Source organism: Lytechinus variegatus, chromosome 12, assembly GCF_018143015.1.
Source record: "Lytechinus variegatus isolate NC3 chromosome 12, Lvar_3.0, whole genome shotgun sequence".
Classification (NCBI taxonomy): domain Eukaryota; kingdom Metazoa; phylum Echinodermata; class Echinoidea; order Temnopleuroida; family Toxopneustidae; genus Lytechinus; species Lytechinus variegatus.
The window spans coordinates 23,032,976-23,053,908 of record NC_054751.1 but is presented as its reverse complement, the minus strand read 5'-3'; the positions used below and the strand labels follow the sequence as shown (position 1 = coordinate 23,053,908).

Below are 20,933 nucleotides of genomic sequence, written 5' to 3'. Positions count from 1 at the left end.
AAAAAAGAAGCAACAAAAAGTAAAAATTTAGTAGAATTAATCAAAATTGTATTGACCAGACCCAAACCCCACTGAAAAACCAAGAAATCCGATAGGAAACAGCTTTAGTACAAATATCCGTCGTCAATCGTCGAATCATGTGCCGGAGCTCGCAATGGAAGTAGTGAGACGATCATTTAGCATGTTGACATAAAACTGATTTGGAAGAGTCAAAATATTTCGCCACTGCGACAAGAATCGGCCATAAACTAAGTGTATCGCGGGTGGTCGGTTTCAAAAGATGGGTGCAAATGAGCAAATGTAAAATCGTCGTATTCGTTGTTGGTCAATATATACGCGGATGGAATCGGAGTCACCGTGCGAAACATGGGAATCTGATCTGCTCAATTTTCTGCACAAAATGAGACGAAAACTGGGTAAAATTGATGAATATTTTCGCAGATACGATGCTTAGAAGATTAGGTGGTCGATAAGGGGTAGTTCCAACCATATACCCAGTTGTTGTGTGTCCGGACGATCAATTTTAGAAAGTCATTTGGAAAAATTTACAAGCGAGTTTTCATCTTTTTTTAGTACAAAATGTTAGGAAATATTATAAAGAACAAAATAGAAGATGATTACAACTAATAAATTCTTATTTTTAGTGTTATCCAAAGACAAAAAAGAAGGCTCCAAAAATATAAAGTGTCCGGACACCCGACCCCCCATCCTAACATTTAATAACAAAACATTTTGACTTTATGCCGGTACCTCGGGCTCACGCTAGTCTTGAGGACGTAATGATGATGTTTTTTATAAGCTGTCATATGCTTCTTCATCATTGACGTCTTGACACTGTAGCCATAGTGTCTTAAGTGAAGAACAATAATAAAGATGGATTTCCCTAGGAAATCCATCTTTTCATAATGTGATCGCTCAAAATACGTTAATTTTATTAATTTCTACTCCTAATGCGTAGGATGGTTTTAAAAAATGTTTTAAAAAAAGAAGATTTCTTACCTCACTGATGCCACGTAGACCCCTCGATCCACATGTAAACAACAGAAATACAATAGTGTCGACCCTTGAACCGCCTATGTACATGTATGACGTACTTCCGGCTAAAGACGCCGTTTTGAAAAACCATTTATAGATGAAAATGATTATTTTACAAATATTTAAATTTATTACGTTATTATAAAGAATTTGTTAAATACTGCTAATTGTTTATAATTACGGAATAAATTTTGATATTTGTAAAATAATAATTCAAGATAATATAATGTCATTTAGAATTTTAAAAAAGAAATAAAAATCTAGGCACAACCCGGTCTCCCGAATTGGAAGAAATGGTTACACATGCAGGCTCGCACTAACACACTACCTTTGGTGAATGATAGTAAAATGTTGGAAATTATTAAATAAATCCCAGTAACGACGGTTATTCCTGTCTATTCTATTACATGCTTCTATCAGTCTCAAAATTGGTGATTTAGAGCCAACATGGAGCTCTTCACACGTATTAATAATTCGCTGCTGATTTCAAAACATCGCATGAATTTGCGAGGGTGAAGGCTTTTTTTTAGGAGCGTGATTTTTTTTGTTTTCCTTATTTTATGTAGGAGCGCCGGTGCGATCGCGCTCCTCAAAAATGAAGATCTGATGTACTTGTTTAGATTCGATGGATGCAGATTTTAAAGCGTTGTTGGTACCGTGGCACATACAAAAAATAAAAAATAAATAAAATGGTGTCCTGCTTGTCCATGCAAATTTTGTATAGGATGTTGTGGAGGGCATGTACAATGCAGGAATTCCATTCATTGATCGAGCAGCACTCTGTTGCCATTTTAATTTTTTTTTTTGGAAAGTGTGTATATCACTATCAGACTGACTGGATGCCAATTTCTTTTTATATTTTCTTTTATAAACTGATCATTTGAATGATGAATCTATTGCCACTAACTACTCGTCATTACAGGGTTTAGGATCTTGAGTTCCACCACCTTTTATTAATGTATACACTCAAGAGTGTTGACAGTAGAATCTGAATTTGAGCATTGTTTCAACTATAAAGCTTTTCTTTCCTCCCCCATTTTCAAACATAGTTTGCATAAAATATGTATCTCACATAACCCATGATGCCCATATTCAAATTTCATATTTTTAACTCTTCAAACAAAAAGTAGATTCCCGTGAAATCATGGCGATTTTCTGACATCTTTTCCCATTTACTAGTCATGTACATGTAGACCTATGTGTTGTTAGTTATCAATACAGTGGTCAAGGGATCCCTGAAAATGACCTTTGTCTTATTGAATTTTAAACAATTTTCAGTCTGGTATGACAAGTTAAAGTATCATCTTTCAGCTGATGTCACATCTTACAGAATTTGAAATCAGGATCAACCCACTGTCAGATTTAAATTACAAGTCCACCCCAACAAAAACTTGATTTGAATAAAAAGAGAAAAATTCAACAAGCATAACACTGAAAATTTCATCAAAATCGGATGTAAAATAAGAAAGTTATGGCATTTTAAAGTTTCGCTTATTTTCAACAAAATAGTTATATGAACGAGCCAGTTACATCCAAATGAGAGAGTTGATGACATCACTCACTCACTATTTCTTTTGTATTTTATTATATGAAATATGAAATATTTTTATTTTCTCATCATTGTCATGTGAAATGAAGTTTTGTTCCTCCATGAACACGTGGAATTCCATTATTTTAACATTTTGTGCTTCAGGCAATGAGGTCCTAATCATCAAATTGGTAAAAATTGAAATATTGTATAATTCAAACAATAAAAAACAAAAGAAATAGTGAGTGACGTCATCGACTCTCTCATTTGGATGTAACTGGCTCGTTCATGTAACTATTTTGTTGAAAATAAGCAAAACTTTGAAATGTCATAAGTTCTCATAACTTTCTTATTTTACATCCAATTTTGATGAAATTTTCAGCATTGTGCTTGTCTTATTTTTCTATATTGATTTAAATCAACATTTTTCTGAGGTGGACTTGACCTTTAAGAATATGATTTTAGATAATTCATCGGTTTTATCTTTTTATTTATGAGTATGAAATTCGCACTCATTTCATTTAAACAACAAATGTTTAGTACTATTATAAATACAAGAAAGAACCCCTCCCCCTAAAAAAAAAAAAAAAATAAATAAATTAAAAAATTATAATTTATGAAAATTTGCAGTCAGTTGGCAAAATATTTTATTCCATGGTTGATTTGAAACGATTGACCAATGAGTCTATGCACTCCAGATTCCAGAAATTTAAGAGTATTGGCAGGCCCTTGTATAACTTTCTTTTCCATTAGTGAGGTTTTGTAGAGAAGGTATGATTCACTGTCAGTTGCTTTGTGGAGATAATTTGTTCATAAAACTGTTTTATTGGCACGTCACCTGTAGTTATTAGAAGGTTGACAGATTTCATATCTTTCATTGATTGCATTGCATGCATATTCCCAGATGGTAGTACCCATTGGTTTTGCAGAGGAGGAAGGAACAGTTTAAAGTTTTGATTTTCAAGTAAGTTTTCTTTGGTAAAGTGGTGATATTCTCCTGTCCTTCTTTTGTTGTCCTCTTTGTAGTGTGTAATGTATCATATTGCTGGGTTTGAGATATTGAGTGCAGTTGGAGAACAAACGTAAAAAAAACCCCAAAATTATTGAGTATTTGTTGTAGATTTGCTGTGTAAACTGTCTTTTCTGTTTATCACATCATAAGTGATTTTTATATGTTAACATTAATGTGTTCTATACGTAGCGTGATTCAAAAAGAAAATATCATCCAGCAGCCTTTTCTCACATTATCCAAAGTCGTCATCTACTCACATCTGACCAGGTTCCTACATGTACACGTACACATTCAAAAATACATTCATACCGCAATAATTATGTAATCAAGTAGCAAAGCTACTTTCATTACATAAAGTATGAAAACCCTATGATGTACTTATCTCTGAAGGTATATTCAAAGATGAGCTAATAATATGCAATCATGATATACAATGTTGGTTAGTTCACTTTTACAAACTATAGATAATTATGAAACATTGTAAAAAAGAGAGAGAAAAAAAACATGTTTGTGAACTTTAAACCCACACATGTTGCACTTCGCTCACATTTCATAGCTTAAGAAAACTCATCAGTCGGTAATCTGTACTTCTCTAGTACTAGTTTGAGTTGTATTTTTGTACAACTGGATTATTTGTTATTTGAATACACTGTACTTGATGTATACATTGCATAAGAAACCTGCATATAGACTGGAGCTGATAACCCATTGAGGAAGCTTTGCTGATAGCATGCTGATAGCTGCAGTTATGGACCAATATCCTGTGATAGCCCTAAACAGGTGAACAAGCCTACTGGACGACACACCTATCCATGCAATAGATTCTTTGCTATTGCTTTGCAGATCATATTCCAGCAAAGACGGTTATTGCTCGATGAAAATGATCTCTTAATTCACTTTCCTTATATCCACATGGCTGAGATTTTCAGGTTTAAGTCATGGAGGTTTAGCAGCTTATGCCACATTGCATGGTTAGGATGTGAGTCACAAGTCATGATCGAATTATGAAGTAACTCTTAAGAGTACATGTAAGACAGGACGCCTGTGATGTGTTTATGAAGCGCAAGCGATGATATGGTCCATTGAGATTCAATGCTTATGAGATATGTACGTGATGAAGTTGATGGATACATGTATTTCTTGGAAGGGATCCGATCCAATATTTTGACCAAGCAAATGCAACACCCAGGATAAAAGGATAGCTTCTTTCAGTAGCAACCCAAACTTGTACCTGTATTTTGTTGAATGATCAAGTCTTGAGTATTTGCAGAGACGTGTACACTGTACTTTGTAGTCTACATTCTAGAATTGTATCAAAGATCATTTCTGGATTCTCATACCTTTTTACTTGACATACATTTTGGGTAAACTGTATTTAAAAATATATATATTCTGACCCATTATAATTGACCCATATTCTTAAGTTCAGTTTAAGTTAGACCATGCTCTAGTCTAATTCTTCTAAAATTATGGAAGCCAAAAATGTATTTTAAAAACTGTGCATATCGTTCAATTGTTATGTAAATTCTCTTTTTCCCCCCACACTTTACAAGTAATTATGAAGAAAACTAATTTAGTTCCTATTTCCTGACAATTATGAATCGGCTTGTTATGAATCAATTGGACACCAAATGTGCTGACAAATTGATCCTTTACTTTTACATTTGTAGGTGTCAATGAGCTGTCTAGTTAAACCACGATTTCAGAGCATAAATGTTATATAAAACTCAAGTTCAGATTATGTGTCTATTATTCTTAAATTGCTACATGCTTCTGACAAATGGACAACAAATACGTAAAAAGTACTACACCACGATATATAGGGCCTAGAGTTTGACCTAGACATGAAATATGGTTACTAATAGTGCGTTGGAATATAATGTCATAAAAGTGGCTTCCTTCCTTCCTATCCCAATTTCCTGGTCAGGTTGTTCAGATTGACCTCATTTGACAAGGACAAGTCATCTGTGATTGTGTGTCATACTAGTGTGAATGGGCCCACACTGTAGTCCCACACAGTGATGTGCAAGTCTTGATGGCAGACTTTGATTTTTTGCGTGTGCTTCATACATGTACCAGCATTATCATTTGTCATCTCCAATATTTTGCAGTTGATCAGGAGAAAAGTTTGAATTTTGTGAAACTAAAATCTGGTAAAGGACATTTGATAGAACATGAGAACTGTGCATGTACATGTACAAATGTAGGGTCCATGGTTAAAAGTTATGCATGCAGTACATGTTCACATTCCATGCATTGTTGACATGCTTTAGCTCACTGATAATACTGTGAGTGATCGTGACATGTACCGTACAGTCATGCACATTTTCCAGGATCGATGTGCCCACGCAAGCATGATTCCTCTTTGTTTCGGGATGGTTTTCTATTAAACTGAGATTTCCACAGATCTGCCTGATTAATTGCCTTTTAAAGAACAATTAGACAAGTATTAACAATGAATTTGAATTCACACACGTAAGCACTATTAAGCAACCAACCAAAGAATTGTTCAAAGGACATACAGACACGGGGATATTTGCTTTGATAGCTTTTGGGGATATTTGATTAGTTAGGCTACAAGCCTACATGTATGTCTGCAAGCCTATTTCTAAGTGCTTCATTTTAGTATGCGTATAAGGAATGAGGATGCAAAAGATTGCAATGAAATTTGGTTAGAAAGATAGGGGGTAAAATGTTTTCTAGATTTCTCTTGCCCTTCCTTAGACTAGACTCGCCTCCATATCAGCCTGCAACAAAAAGGTCATGATTCACAATTTTGACAAATACCAGTACCCCTTTCTTGCTCTCGACAGAGCTGGGCTGTTCACAATGAATGAACCCGATGATATACATGTAAGTACCTCAGTCGTTCTGCATTTTTGATGCATAACTCACAAGACCTTTCATCCCAGTATGATCCAGCTTCATTGACACTGAGTTAATGTTTCCATTTGTCCTCGGTCTTCAAACTAGAAATGTAAATGATGCATGTCACTGTCATAGCTTGCTGCTAGGTGGGTCACTGTGCACTTTTGGATTCATTAGGGGAGTTGACATGTGTATTGTAAGCTACTATTTTTAGCAGTGATCTGTAACATGAGATGGCATGTGTGGGACTATACATGAAGTAGTAGTACATACATATCCTGTGGTAGAAATGATTATTGATACAAGAACTGCAGTTCCAAGTAACGACACATAACAGGCATTTATGTTGTATCCTGAAGGAAAAAGTGATCAAATGCTTCCTGCCTTTGGTGGAATGAATTACTAGTGTGTAATTTTGTAATCTGTATACGAACGTCCTGGTGGAGTCGTGTTGAGATTACATACAGACCTACTGGTAAGTTAAAGTACTTTTTATCATGTAGGTATTACATTTAATTGCAAACTGTTTTTCATTGTCCTAAATGAAAAAAAATGTACATAGTGACATCATCAGCCCTCATTTGCTCCTCACAGTCACCTGTGGTGTGTGTGCAGTATAGTGTTACAAAGTGCACAAATACATGTACGCAAAACTCAAAAAGCTTTCTTATTTTACATTCTCATTTAGATTAAATTTTTAGTGCCATGGTTGTTGATTTTTCTATATTAAAATTTGTATTCAAATCAAATTTTTCTTGGAATGACAGAACTTTAAGGCTCAACCAGAGAGCTGTAGAGATGGGTACACAATTCACTGCAAAATAGATACTAGATATTTACACTGTATTCAATCACAATTTTATGTTAAGTCTTTCAAAGAGATGAAATCTCGCATGTCACTTGTAATGTAGTATAACTCTGGTTTTTGCATACATGTGCTTGAGCAGTCACTTTCCCTTGACCTTAAATGGTCATGTAGCCATCATAATGACGATGACAGGGAGAAAACACAACACCTTTCATTATCATTGGGACTGCAGGTAAAGGATCATATTGCTTTGTCCATAGATGATACATGTATCTCTGTCTTCATAGAACACTATATGTCTTGTAGTTGTAGGCTGGACTGTGTCACATCTGTTTTCCTCATGTTTTTCATTCATACAGTGTTAATTCATTTCAAATAGAGATGTTCACCTCGGTTCACCTCAACCCAAATTCTTGCTGCGTCACTGAACCCCACACGGTGTAGGCTATGGCCACTTTGTACCCGGTATTCTATCAGTTTGTTAATTTCTACGTCTCAAATGTTGAATGGTCTCTTGAACCCGCTCTTAAGTTCAGACCAGAGTTTCAGCTCAATGAATTTAAAGGGATACTCCGGGCTGAAGATGTTAATATCTAAATAATAAACTTAAAGGACAAGTCCACCCCAACAAAAACTTGATTTGAACAAAAAGAGAAAAATTCAACAAGCATAACACTGAAAATTTCATCAAAATCGGATGTAAAATAAGAAAGTTATGGCATTTTAAAGTTTCGCTTATTTTCAACAAAATAGTTATATGAACGAGCCAGTTACATCCAAATGAGAGAGTTGATGACATCACTCACTATTTCTTTTGTATTTTATTATATGAAATATGAAATATTTTTATTTTCTCGTCATTGTCATGTGAAATGAAGTTTCATTCCTCCCTGAACACATGAAATTCCATTATTTTAACATTTTGTGCTTCAGGCAAGGAGGTCCTAATTGTTAAATTCGTAAAAATTGAAATATTGTATAATTCAAACAATAAAAAACAAAAGAAATAGTGAATGAGTGACATAATGGACTCTCTCATTTGGATGTAACTGGCTCGTTCATATAACTATTTTGTTGAAAATAAGCGATAGTTTGAAATGTCATAAAAAACTTTCTTATTTTACATCCAATTTTGATGAAATTTTCAGCGTTGTGCTTGTCTGATTTTTCTCTATTGATTCAAATAAACATTTTTCTGAGGTGGACTTGACCTTTAATAAAGTAAATTCACAGAGCAAAATGCTGAAAATTTCATCAAAATCTGGGCAAATTTATTGGATTTTAAAGATTGCATCATTCTGGTGTTCCAGTTCCTGGTATATCTTTACTCTTTATGAATATTCATGAGGCTGATCATGATATCACATCCCCACTTTCCTTTGTCTTATACATGTACTGTATGATATTACATCAAATCGTAATTGTTAATTTTTGTAATAAATGTGAAAAATGATGTGTCTCCATTATGATGAAATAAGTTGCAGCAATGAATAACTAATGCACTTACATGTAAGCAGTTGTCAATCCAATTGCTTTAGTTCTTGGTAGAATTTTTTTTAATAAACATACAGTGCAGTTCCATGTAATAAAATACAAAAGAACAAGTGGGGATATGACATCAGCCCACCTAACGAATATTAAGACATGCCTAGAACTGTTTCACCGGAATAATGCAATTCTTTAAAATTGAATAATTTTTGTTATCCGATTTGATCAAATTTTCAGCATTTTTCTCTGTGAATATTACTCTATAAATATCTTCAGCCTGGAGCATCCCTTTAATAGATACTGCATGTGACCAAACAATTCTGTTCATCTCAAGATTTTCTTGTACATTTCATTTTTTTCTCCAAATGTTGCATCCTTAACATTTGTATGGATGTTTTTTGCCATTCAATATGGAATGATCTAGATACATGAAATTGTACAATATTGATACTGCATCTTTATATTCAGTATTCGATGCTGATATGCCAACAATTTTTTTTTCATTTTTTTGTCCTTTCATGGCCATTCATGTCAGATCCCTGTTTTTCTCTGTTTTTAATTTAGGTGAATTGTAATGAGGAGGCACTCATGTATACAGTGTATGCATTGTATGCTGCCAATCTGCTCCTTTGCATACAGTACCCTCTTATTTTAAGGTGGTGGTGATGATAATGATGATCAGGACTTGATGATGATGATCATAGTAAAAATGAAAAGTGTGGACACATCATTTAAACTCATGTTTAACGTGTGTCTCTTTGCCCTCCCCTTTCACGCTGTCTTTTATGAGTCATTACTGGTTCAGTCACTACAGTGTAGCTATATGTACATGTGCCAGGCAATATTCTAATGTGCGTACTGCCCGCTTGGAGATGACAGTCACTGCTAAATTGAGTCACCAATCTCTTTAATGATGGTATTGGGAGAGTATGAATTTGATTGAGATATGCCAGGGGGCTTTATGAGGATGCCTTGATTATCCAACAGATTAATATTTGAGCCCCAGTTTTGATTTGATGAATATTTTCTTCATTGGCCTGGCTAGATGTGCAAATGCGACCCGAGCTGGAATTCAGTTTGATTTGGATGGCGGAGGTAATGGAGTGTGAGATTGGGAAATTGATACAAGATACACTTCTAGGGGTTTAATCATGTAACACCTCTGCGAGCGTGGTTGAAGGATGATGTTAATGTACATGTATATTACAGGAGAAGATTATTATTGATTTGTGGATTGGTAAAATGTAAGTTCAGGGAGTGATGGTGATACTACTCGTAGAGTTGTCGGTGTGCATTCCCATTGCAATGCACTGTAAATCAGTACATTCAGTTCTACATGTATGTAATCTATGTATAATGCTTTTATGGAAGTACATGTAGCCAATGGAACAAGATGATGCTCGATGGGTAGTCACTTTTCATAATGCATTCATGCAGTGTGCATTGTTCTATTAAAATCTGAAGATAAAGAATGTGTGTTACATGTACATGTACCATAAACTTGCAAAACATGTAAAGGTACACAATGTGTACAATATTTGGAACAGTATTGAAAATTGCTGTACATGTACATTTGTCCTGTATTTTAATTGAAATTTGACATCCATGGGTTCGTTTACTGTGTTGTGCATGGAAATAAACACCTGCCATAATGAACACTTGTAGTTTAATGTATAAACATTATTTTTTTAAATAGTAATTGTATGAAAACAAGTATGTTCCATCTTGATTCAGTCTATAGTCACATGAAATATGTATAGAGTCTATCGACATATTTCATGTGAAGGTACTGTAAGCTTTCACAGTAGCATTAAAGGGGAATCCAACCCAAATAAAAACTTGTTTTTATAAGGAAAAGAAAAATCAGACAAGATGATTGGTGAAAGTTTGAACAATATTGGACAAACAACAAGAAAGTTATGAATTTTTAAAAGTTGTAAATATTGGTAATCACTATACCCATGGAGTCTTCAAATTGGCCGCATATGGGATGTTATAGTGATGTAAGGCAAGGACTACTCTCCCATGTACTCCAATACACATTATGGCTAAAATGTCAGTTTTCCCAAAAGTTTTATTTCAAATTATATTTTTCTTTCATGAGGACATAAAACAATATGCTCCCTGGGTTATATTTAGATTACTGCCCCAGGGGAATGGGTACTTAGGAGAAAACCACAAATCCCTGATAATAAAGTACATGGCCTATGGGAAAGTTGTCCTTGCCCCTTGTCATAATTTACTTACTCAATTGCCAATTTGAAATCTACATAGTATTACTGATCTCAATTTTAAAGCAGCTATAACTTCCTTATTACTTGTCTGATTTCTTTCAAACTTTCACCATTCTATTTAATTTATTTTTCTCCTTCCCAACACAACTTTTATGGCCAAGGCTGGATTCCCCTTTAATTAAGAGCAGCACTCTGAATATTTCTTGAGATGAGTATATGCAATGCCCTTCTTCTTCATATTACCATGGACAAAATGTTTTTTTCTGTGCCTGTATTTTCATTTGTTGCCTGCGCTTTTTTCTTTTTATTCAGTCTCTAGCCTACATGTACATGTATACCTTAATTGTATGACCCATATCCATCCCTTATCCTTGCAATATCCAGTGTAGGCCAACTAGGTCTATCGTTGAAAAGTTCCATCCTGTATAAATCTTGGGAAATCAGGATGGGAGGTGTCCCTTGCACAGCCCCTAAAATGGCCCTACCCTCATGTACATGTATTCTATACTATAAGGTCAGATAATGAGAGATATTCTGGACTTCGAAACACGAAGTTCCACTGAGGATATTTTACTTTAATTTACCCCCAATTTTTAGATTGCAGACTATATATGATGAATCAACCATTACTTTCCTGAGAATGATACTGTCCATATACTGTACATGTATGTACATGTATGTAGGCTAACATGTCACAAGAACAGCTCAGATTTCTTACAAAATGATTTTGATGCATGAAATATGTTCTAAAGCAGAAACATTTGGTAACAATACATTTTCTACATGTACAGTATATGAGATGCGGGCATTTGAAAAGGATACATGATTTATGGATAGAATCCTCAAAAAATCAAACTAATTTGACACTGTATACTTGAGTAAAAAAAAGGTGACATTATGAAGCACTCAGGATTCAATTTTTGCATATTAAAAGGACCCATTATTCAAGAAACAATGATTGTTGCATTTAATTGTGTATGGATTTCTAAGACAGGGCCCCTCTTGTTGAAACGACATGTGATAAACATAAATCAGTCACTTTAATATGCAGAAGGGATATGAAGTCACATACTTGTCAACTGCATGGTGTGCTACTACACAGTAGCAGCTGTAGAAATGTTTACAGATTAATGTTGTGATAAAAGTATGTGATTTATTGCAGAGGCGTTGCGGATCAATTGAGAGACATTTGTCTTGAACATGCACAGTGGAACGGATGAAGTGCATCCCTGTATTCTGTTCACTAAGCTTCTTGAGAAGATGTGTTTTTAACCCTTGTGTTACCACATGGCTTGAATGGTATTCACTTTGTGTAGGATGTTTTCAGCAGGACACATACATGTACATTTGGTATTAAATGGAAATCCTATCAGGGTTGATGTGCTTTGTATGCAGATATGAGATAAGTTTTAAGCAGTTCATCTGTGTGTTACATGTATCTTGCATCAGATGTCAAACATTTAGTATCTCTCATGTTATACTTTGTCTTGGCATGAACGCAATATGACGCAAAAGTTTACTTCACTTTTGAGTGAGTGAGGAGAAGTTATATATAACTTATAAGTAAGCCTGAGTCATATCGATTATTTTGAAAACCGGTGTTCGACAGCTCTAATTCGATCGAACATCGATGCATCGAATATTGAAGGCGGGGAAAATTTAGTCTTGTTTTTGCGTCGATGCGATGCGCTTTGCATATACGCACTGACGGTATGCGCTGACGTTGGCCGGGTGAGCGTTGCACAAGCAGATGACAGAGCAAAGTTCGTTTGTATTTTCCATGATCACAAAACACACAAAAAAGGCCGGGGACCAAAGCAGAATTCTTCCCAAAATATCTTCAACAATGATATTTGCAGATGACATATAAGTTCAAAATGAAACAATAATAAAGACATGAATCACGCAGAGTCGATCCGAATGATTTTCGGTCGACTAGCATTCGCAGTCCATTCACCAGCCCCGTCCGCAGCTCCGTACACTCACTCTCCCGAAACGACAGGCGTGCTTGGCGTCAGCAAACAAGTGCAATCAACGGAGAGCGCTGTAACTTGCCTGAGATTGTGTAGTTGGATCCAAAATGAGCTCCAAATAAATTTATGGGAATAAATACGTGATTTTCTCTGGATGGTCATTTGAATTGCTATTCAATGCTGATATAACGATTGTGAGGAAAGATTGTGGAATATGAGTTATGACGATGTTCGAGAATTAATCCTGATAATGACAATCCAGTTTTTTTTTTAGACGCAATTGAGCATGCGATCAAAATAAATACGAATGTTTCGAATCGAGCCCTAAATTCATCTAAATTATTACGATTTAACAAGATTTTATGGTCATACTAAGAATATTGACGATGTCAGCAAAGTATGTTATGTTCATATGGAAGACATAATACTGGGATTATTTCTATTGTTATTCCATCTCTGGACGTCTCCTCCAAGCTCCGAGAAAATAAGCACAATGCGCATGCGTGTTTGATGACGTATGACATATTTTCCCATTCATGAAATCAGAGCCCAAAGTTGGGCACAAACTAGCTTCAAATTGATAGGAAAAAATATCAAACGCAATTTTCTCTGTTTTGTCATGTTAAATGTTATTATATGGTGATATTACGAACTTGAACAGAGTTTTTGCATGTAGACAATGTTCGAGAATCAATCCTGACGTGATGATTATTTTTTTAGACAAGTGCACTAGCTCGACTCAAGTCAAGTCGATCGTCATGAGATGTCCGCCATTGAAAATTGAAACGAAATACAAACGTTTCACATCAAGCTCTAAATTCATATTAATGATTATCATATGCAAATTATTGTTAAATATTACGATTAAATAATGTTCTATGGTCATGATTTTAATATTGTTCATGAAAGCAAGATTTATTTTACGTTGATCGCGTCAATTTCCGGCCATTTTCTGGTTTGATTAAAGAACAGTACTGCGCATGCACGATCGGTGGCCATAAATTCCATTCATGAATTCATCGTGCATAAATTATCTCGGCACGAGCAGACGAGTAAGACTCGAACTATGATCGAAATAAACTTCAAATTAATGGTGAATAGCATCATAATTACTCATTCGGTTTCATTTTGGGGGCAATAGAAATCAAGTAAGTAGTAGTAAAGTTGGACATTACTGATATTTTGATGATTGATTGTGTAAACCAAACGAATCGGCGGCCGGCGTATTTTTTTTTTTTTTTTTCGATGCACCGATTTTGCAAAATCTGCACCGGTGTTCGATGACATCGATCGAACACCGATTTTAAAATCGATTCGACTCAGGCTTACTTATAAGATATGTATATTACCTGCATCTTCAAAAGATGTTGCTGTGGAGAGATACAAATATGTTAATTATTAAATACCCATTCTTTTTACTCTGTAAATACCCATGAATTACTCTGTTAAAATGTTTTTGCAAGAGATGGAGAATTCAGTGGTCCTTGTGTGTAGGTTGTTATAATAGTCTAAAACTATAGTTAAAAAAACTCATGGGAATTAAGAAAAAATTGTATTGACATGTTGGATTTGAACATTACTAATTGTTTTTTTTTTCTTGGAAGTGAACGTTGATCATTCAGAATTTACAGTTTATTTGATGTTTCATTAAATATGATTTTTGTTTCCTCTTCCCTTTGTCTAATTTTCTATCTGTGTATTTTCCCCCTTGAACTCTTATGCCTTCCCCTCCCACCTTCCCTCTGCACCTCTCTATCTGTCCCTCTCCATATTTCATTCTGCAGGTAAACAATGAATGGGTGTCCATTTTCTCCAGTGTTTGATAAAGAAAATTCAGTCACTTCTAAGGCTGTTGGAACCCCATCCAACTTGCCACACTCAATCTTGAAACCATCGAACATCATCAACATCGTTACTCCGCTGCCTATCTGCAAGAGTTTGAAGGTAACTACACGTAACCTCAAGATATGATGTTTACAGATTCTTTTTGAGATGCTTCTATTTATTGGTCTCTAATTCAGTACCAGTTTTTGATTATTAAAAACACTTTTTATTGATCTCTCAAAAGATAAACACTGCTTTTTCATTATACATGTAATACATGTATTGCACACCATGGCATCTTCCGCTTGAAATCATAATGCCCATGTACATCAATTATCTAATGACCTTTGACCTTTATATATTGTATATCAATAGACTGAATGGTTTAACAAGCTATCAATGTTCTTGCACATCATTCATCGTGCAGACATTTAATTCTTTGTGTAGGTCAGATGCAAGCTGGTTATATGATTAGGGAACTACATGTATTCATCACCTCAACTCTCTATTATTTTATTAAATGAAGAGGTGTGTTTTCTTAATATCCTCTTGCTTCCTTATTTAAAGTTTTTATCATTCAGACTAGAGAGACATTGATCACAAACATTTTTTCCTCCGGGATGGGCGACACGGCCTCTCACATGAGTGACTTTTCATCCGACGGAAGTTTGTCCCCTTCATCCCACTTTTACTCACGGAGCTACACCCCAGTACAGAGCCTACCGTACACGACTGAAGTCAATATCAATTTCAATCATTTGAGCAGCTCCACGCAGACTAGAGATAGCATAGCACGGAGGCCGCCGCAGAGATCAAATTCCATGCCAGTCACTCGAGGAGAGAGTCGGAGACCCCGTGTGCAGAGCAGACACAACAAAGACGGGGGCTCTGTGATGAATGTTCCATCACCAAAGGGCAGCCCTGCCAGTGATAGGACTCTTGGTGATCAGAAGAGAGGTGAAAACTCTCGCAAGTCGGCAACAAGGGAACGAAAACGAGGATCTGGTAATGGTAGTGGACCACGCCGTACGTGTAGGTTAATGAGTGCTAATGCTGCCTTGGACATGGGTAGTGCACATTCTGATAGTCATGGGGTGGGGGATAGCAGTAGTAATACCAGTTCTGTCATGGCACCTGCTTGTGCGGATGTATATCTTCTTTCGGATACTCAGCCAGAGATTGAGCCATGTTCTCTACCAGATGTGATTGACCCAGCAGACCTTGGCACTGTGGAGATGGACCCTGGAGTATCAGATGATGAACTCATGGCTAGACTGAGGCAGCGAGATGTCAAGAAGGTCCTGGAAGCTCTAGGGGTACCCGATGACTCTATAGCGGATGATTATAAGGATCTGTCTTCTGGTAGCGATTCTCTCTTTACGGATGCAGAGCTCAGTCAATTGGATAATGACCATGATCTGAAGTCTTTGGAAGAAGAGCTGGGCGGTGATCTTGACAACGATGTCTGTCGTCCAGATGGCCATCGATCTCCTACACCCAACCGCATGGTGAATGGTATTGGCCAGTGCGAGTATGGGGATTCCTCAGAACTGTCAAAGGATTCTGTAAGGTCACCTAGTCATAGCTCCAGTGACTCTGCTCTAGGTGTAGCCTTTGACAATGCTGCCAGCTCGCCACCACAAGATCGAGACTCCCCAATGGCACAGGTAGTGTTGTGTGTGCATGGGATTTGCAGTGTTGATTCACTGAGCATGTTGTGTACGGAGTTGACTGATGACTGGATGCATGGGTACCTGATTGACTCCCGGCATTTCATCACCGAACCTGTCTCGATTCACGAAGAATTTAATACACCTGTTGCCTAGCCCAGTTGAGCATGATTCTTAACAAAAAATAAGAAGTTCTCTAGATTAGATATCCAATGCTTGGAATTCAGTTTCATTACAATTTTGTTCCATTTATCATGAAGTTTGTCCTGAACATTTGATTCTGTTATGTATCGTCTCTAGTGTACAGCTTAACAATTTAAAACTATTTGGAATATTAACACTGGAATCTTTGTTACTATTAAAAAAAGTGCACAATTTTGTGATATCCTACTCCCAATTACTAATTTGATTTAGATTTACATTTATTGTGTGAAATCAATAAAAAAGTTATTTTATTTATTATACTGGAATATGTAATATCAATTAATTGAAGAATATGAACAATTTTGCTTTGAATATTTCATAGAAATTGGTATTTGTGTCTCCTTGGGAGTGTTTCATCAACATTTTTGTCTGAGAAGTTGTGATATCCGATAACTTTCTTTATTAAGGCTGAGAAGCACTGTTACTGTGGTACATGTAGCTGTCGGATAATGGGTCTTGTCGATAAAACGTCTGACAAGTCCTTCATTAATTCTCCCTGGGTGAGCGTTTCATGAAAGTCCTATTTTATCCGACAATCCGACATGTACCTCTCAGCAAATCAGGGGAGCGTTTCATGAAAGGACTTGTCAGACGTTTTATCCGACAAGTCTCATTTTGTCCGACAGTTACCATAGTAACAATGCTTATAAGCCAATCAAAATCAAGGAAAGATGTCAGATCTGACAACATGTCGGACAAAAATGTTGATGAAACGCTCCCCAGAATCAAGGAAAGTTGTCAGATCTGACAACTTGTCAGACAAAAATGTTGATGAAACGCTTCCCTGGACTACATGTACATGCTTTCCTGTGGCATGAGAGATAAGGTCCTATTCTTTGGTTAATTTCACCGTCTGTACTGTAATAATCGATGGTCAAACAACTCAAAATACGAAGCATGGGTACAAATGAACATTTCTAATTGGAGGAATTTCAAGTAACATAAATTTGGGGTCTGGATTCATCCTGAATTTGTTGTACAGCATTAAAACTTGAAGGGACATGATTTCATAGGGCTTTTTAAATTTTGATAGCCTACCTTATATCTTTAACAAATATACATTGATTTACATTATAGGAGAAGTGGAGAACCCTTCCTTCACTATTATAATGTAACCAGGAATAGGTACATACATGTATGGAAATATTGTACTCTGAATATCTAATGAAACACTTATTCACTGTTGGATTGAGAAATAGATATTTTCATTTTAAAAGGGAAGAGATTGGCAGGGTATGTGTTTCTACAAACCTTGATATTTTTGTTTTTCTTCTCCTTACCTGCCGAAGGTGCTTGTGAAAAAACTTTGTGACTCAAAATCCTAGGACATGGATCTGATTTAGGAAGATAATGTGCCAATTGCAAAATAACCTTAAGTCAACACCCTAAATTTTATTTTTAGACAAAGCCAATGTCTTTGTGGTTTGTGGATCTCGAATATGAATTAAACATAGAACAGGAAACATTAATGTCCTTAGCTATTGAACATGAATTCATGTTGATCAAACCTTATTACTTTAGCAGGGGATAACTGAGTAACAGTGGTTTATTTGCAGAATCTACTTGTAGTTCACTGTTTGTTTGATGGCACCAAGTCAACACCGAGAGGAAAATTTCTGATATTTGAAGTTGGAAGTATATACTACAAATTATTTGAAACTAAAGGGAATATCATTCATCTCTTCGCAATCGTACTCAGATTACAACTCACATAGTTCTACCCGTGTAACATGGGTGGTTGCTTGTCTGACGAGTCCCATTATCCGTCTGACGAAACTCGTTTCACGGAAGCGGTAAGCGAAGCAGATCTCATTCCACACAGCTTGCATGCTCAGCTTATATTTTCTTGTCTTGATTATCAACCATTTTGAATATGATTTGGGCCATTTAATCAGGAGTCACATTGTACAGCGAAATAAATGATGAAAGAAAATGCTGTCTTTCTTTTGAAATAGCCAAGCAAAAGTAAATCGCAGTAAATAAACTTCAACATGATCTCATTTTGTCTCTTGGATATGTAATTCTGGTAAGTTTTATGTGATTTTTAATGGCTTGATTTTCGATCATTAAATTGTACTGAAAATCCTCTAACAGTTTTAAGTTCCAGGAGAAAGAATATTTGTTTCCCTTGGTGTTTAATATTGAAATTGGCAAGTGGTCAAAGTATTTTAGTAAATGATTTAACAAATATACTATATCGATATTTATCCTAATTACCACTTCTCACAAAACTAAAATATTAACATCCTCTCTCATTATTTATTGAAATTTGATAGAGTAATGAGATGATTTTGAAAATCAAAAACTCAAATTGAAATTGAAACTTTTTTTCATTCCTCTCAGACTCAAGGTATAGTGTAGCTATACAAGTTTCGCAATTTTATTTTTTTTATTAGCCAATCCTATTTCTATATAAATCTGCATTAATTATACAATTTGCAAGGCAAAGCTTTATTTTATTTCAGTTAGATTTTGTATTGTAGTTGATCATGTACTAAAGTTCAATTCCATTTAGGTACTTGTACATGCACATTTAGGCTATGCATGTTCATTTAATGTAACATCACCGTTGAAGTTGATGAAATAAAAAGAAATGCAAACTGCTAAATGTCCCTTTATTAAGATAGGAGGGTAGCTTCAGATCTTTTGATATTGACTTCTAAAATCGTCTGATTCCCCACTTCTTCAATGGAAGATTGGGCAATTCATGTTATACTTTACTGCTATGCATTTGAAACCCTACTTGCTCTGCACTTGCTATGCAGTGCACCTCAAATACTGATTCCGTATGTGGTAATAAGGTATGTTTATTATTGAATCCATCCAATTAACTTACAGACGGGGATTGCCTGAGGCACTGACAGAGGTGTCTTTGGCACCATGTCAGGATCTGGGCTGGTTTCACAAGGGTTAGTTAGCGATCGATTGCTTTTCTGATTTGTATTATTGACTTCAAGTTCATTGGTTATTGTGCATGATCAATTGTAAAAATCAGCCTTGGAATCGATCTGTGAGCTTTAGGTTACAGGGTCTGTATACATGGTCTATGACAATCCTATAAACACAAGACAAGCAACATGTCACAGCCATAGATCTCTCATCAGACTTTGTCTGTTTGGTTTGGAAATTGGAACTATATTGTAAAAGGGCATTTTTTTTTGAAAATGTGATTAACTCTGCAATCAAAATGATCACATTCTTTGATTATGCAACAGTCATTGTTATATCTTCTTTAAATATTGCTGAATACATTTTTATATGACTGAAAACATTGCCCAAAAGTAATATTCTTACATACAGGTAGCCTACATAAAAACGTCTTTGTTGCCAATCGTTTTAAACCCCTAACCTAAAATAGAAGATTTTGGGGTATTTTTATTTGGATGAAATAATTTCAGGTAAAGTTTCAGAATCATTATGGGATAATAAATTGACTTAAAACTATATGTTTTGCTATCATAGTATGGAAATTCAGACTGAAATGTTGTATACATGTACATGCTTGGGACTGTTTGGTTATGAATCCAAAGGCATTGATAGGATCTTATTACCTTGCAGAATTATGTAATATTATGAAAATAATATAAAATAACTTACAATTGCTTTTGTTTCCTTAGATGCCAACATTTTTTCTCTCTTTTTTTTTAAAGTCATCACATGAATGTTTAATGAAACATTTTATTCTTACTATATGTAATACATTGGTTTGATAAGCAGCTTTAGAAAACATGGACAGTTGGACGTAGAGTGATAGTAACAACTAACAGTCATTATTTTAGAACTATAGCGTTAAAGATTTAGCTGTTTTCCTAGGGGCGGTTCATAAGTCACATATTGACTTAGAAATTATGATCTCGTTATTCTCTATGTTGTTCATTATCAAGAAACAAGCAGCAGCTCATTAACTGATATTGTTTTACTAATACAATCTCTTAAAACATGCTTGTTTATCATCATGCATGTACACTGTACTGGTACACATCATTTATGTGTGTCAAGCAGCTAATACAAATGCACACACTGTTTAATATTTTAACCAATGTTTTATTTAATACCTATGTGAAATATGTGCCAAAATAATAAATTTGTACTACATTATGAGTTTGTTGAGTTTGTAATGGAATAAATTTCTTTATTTATGACTTAAGCAGGTTACCCGTGCAAAGACTGTTTTTTCTTTCGTTTTATTTCAAATATTAAACCAAATTAATCAATGTTCTATTTGATGTCATATGAAAGAAATAGTTTCATTTGTGAAATACTAAGAATCTCATGAATTGCTGATTTTT

General features: G+C 35.3%; 1 protein-coding gene across 4 annotated transcripts in view; it reads left to right on the top strand.

Moving 5' to 3' along the window:
• The first annotated feature begins 3,235 nt into the window (after positions 1 to 3,235).
• Positions 3,236 to 20,933, top strand: part of LOC121424840 (transforming acidic coiled-coil-containing protein 3-like) — a 52,787-nt gene continuing 35,089 nt past the window's right edge. Inside the window, exons 1-2 of one of the 4 annotated variants that reach the window (XM_041620644.1) lie at positions 3,236 to 3,527; positions 14,731 to 14,890. In XM_041620644.1, the coding sequence (XP_041476578.1) occupies positions 14,738 to 14,890 (153 nt within the window). In that variant the 5' untranslated portion in view covers positions 3,236 to 3,527; positions 14,731 to 14,737. Of the gene's footprint in view, positions 3,528 to 14,730; positions 14,891 to 15,358; positions 16,438 to 20,933 lie in introns of those variants that run through there. The other 3 variants (XM_041620641.1, XM_041620642.1, XM_041620643.1) reach the window with 3 other exon arrangements.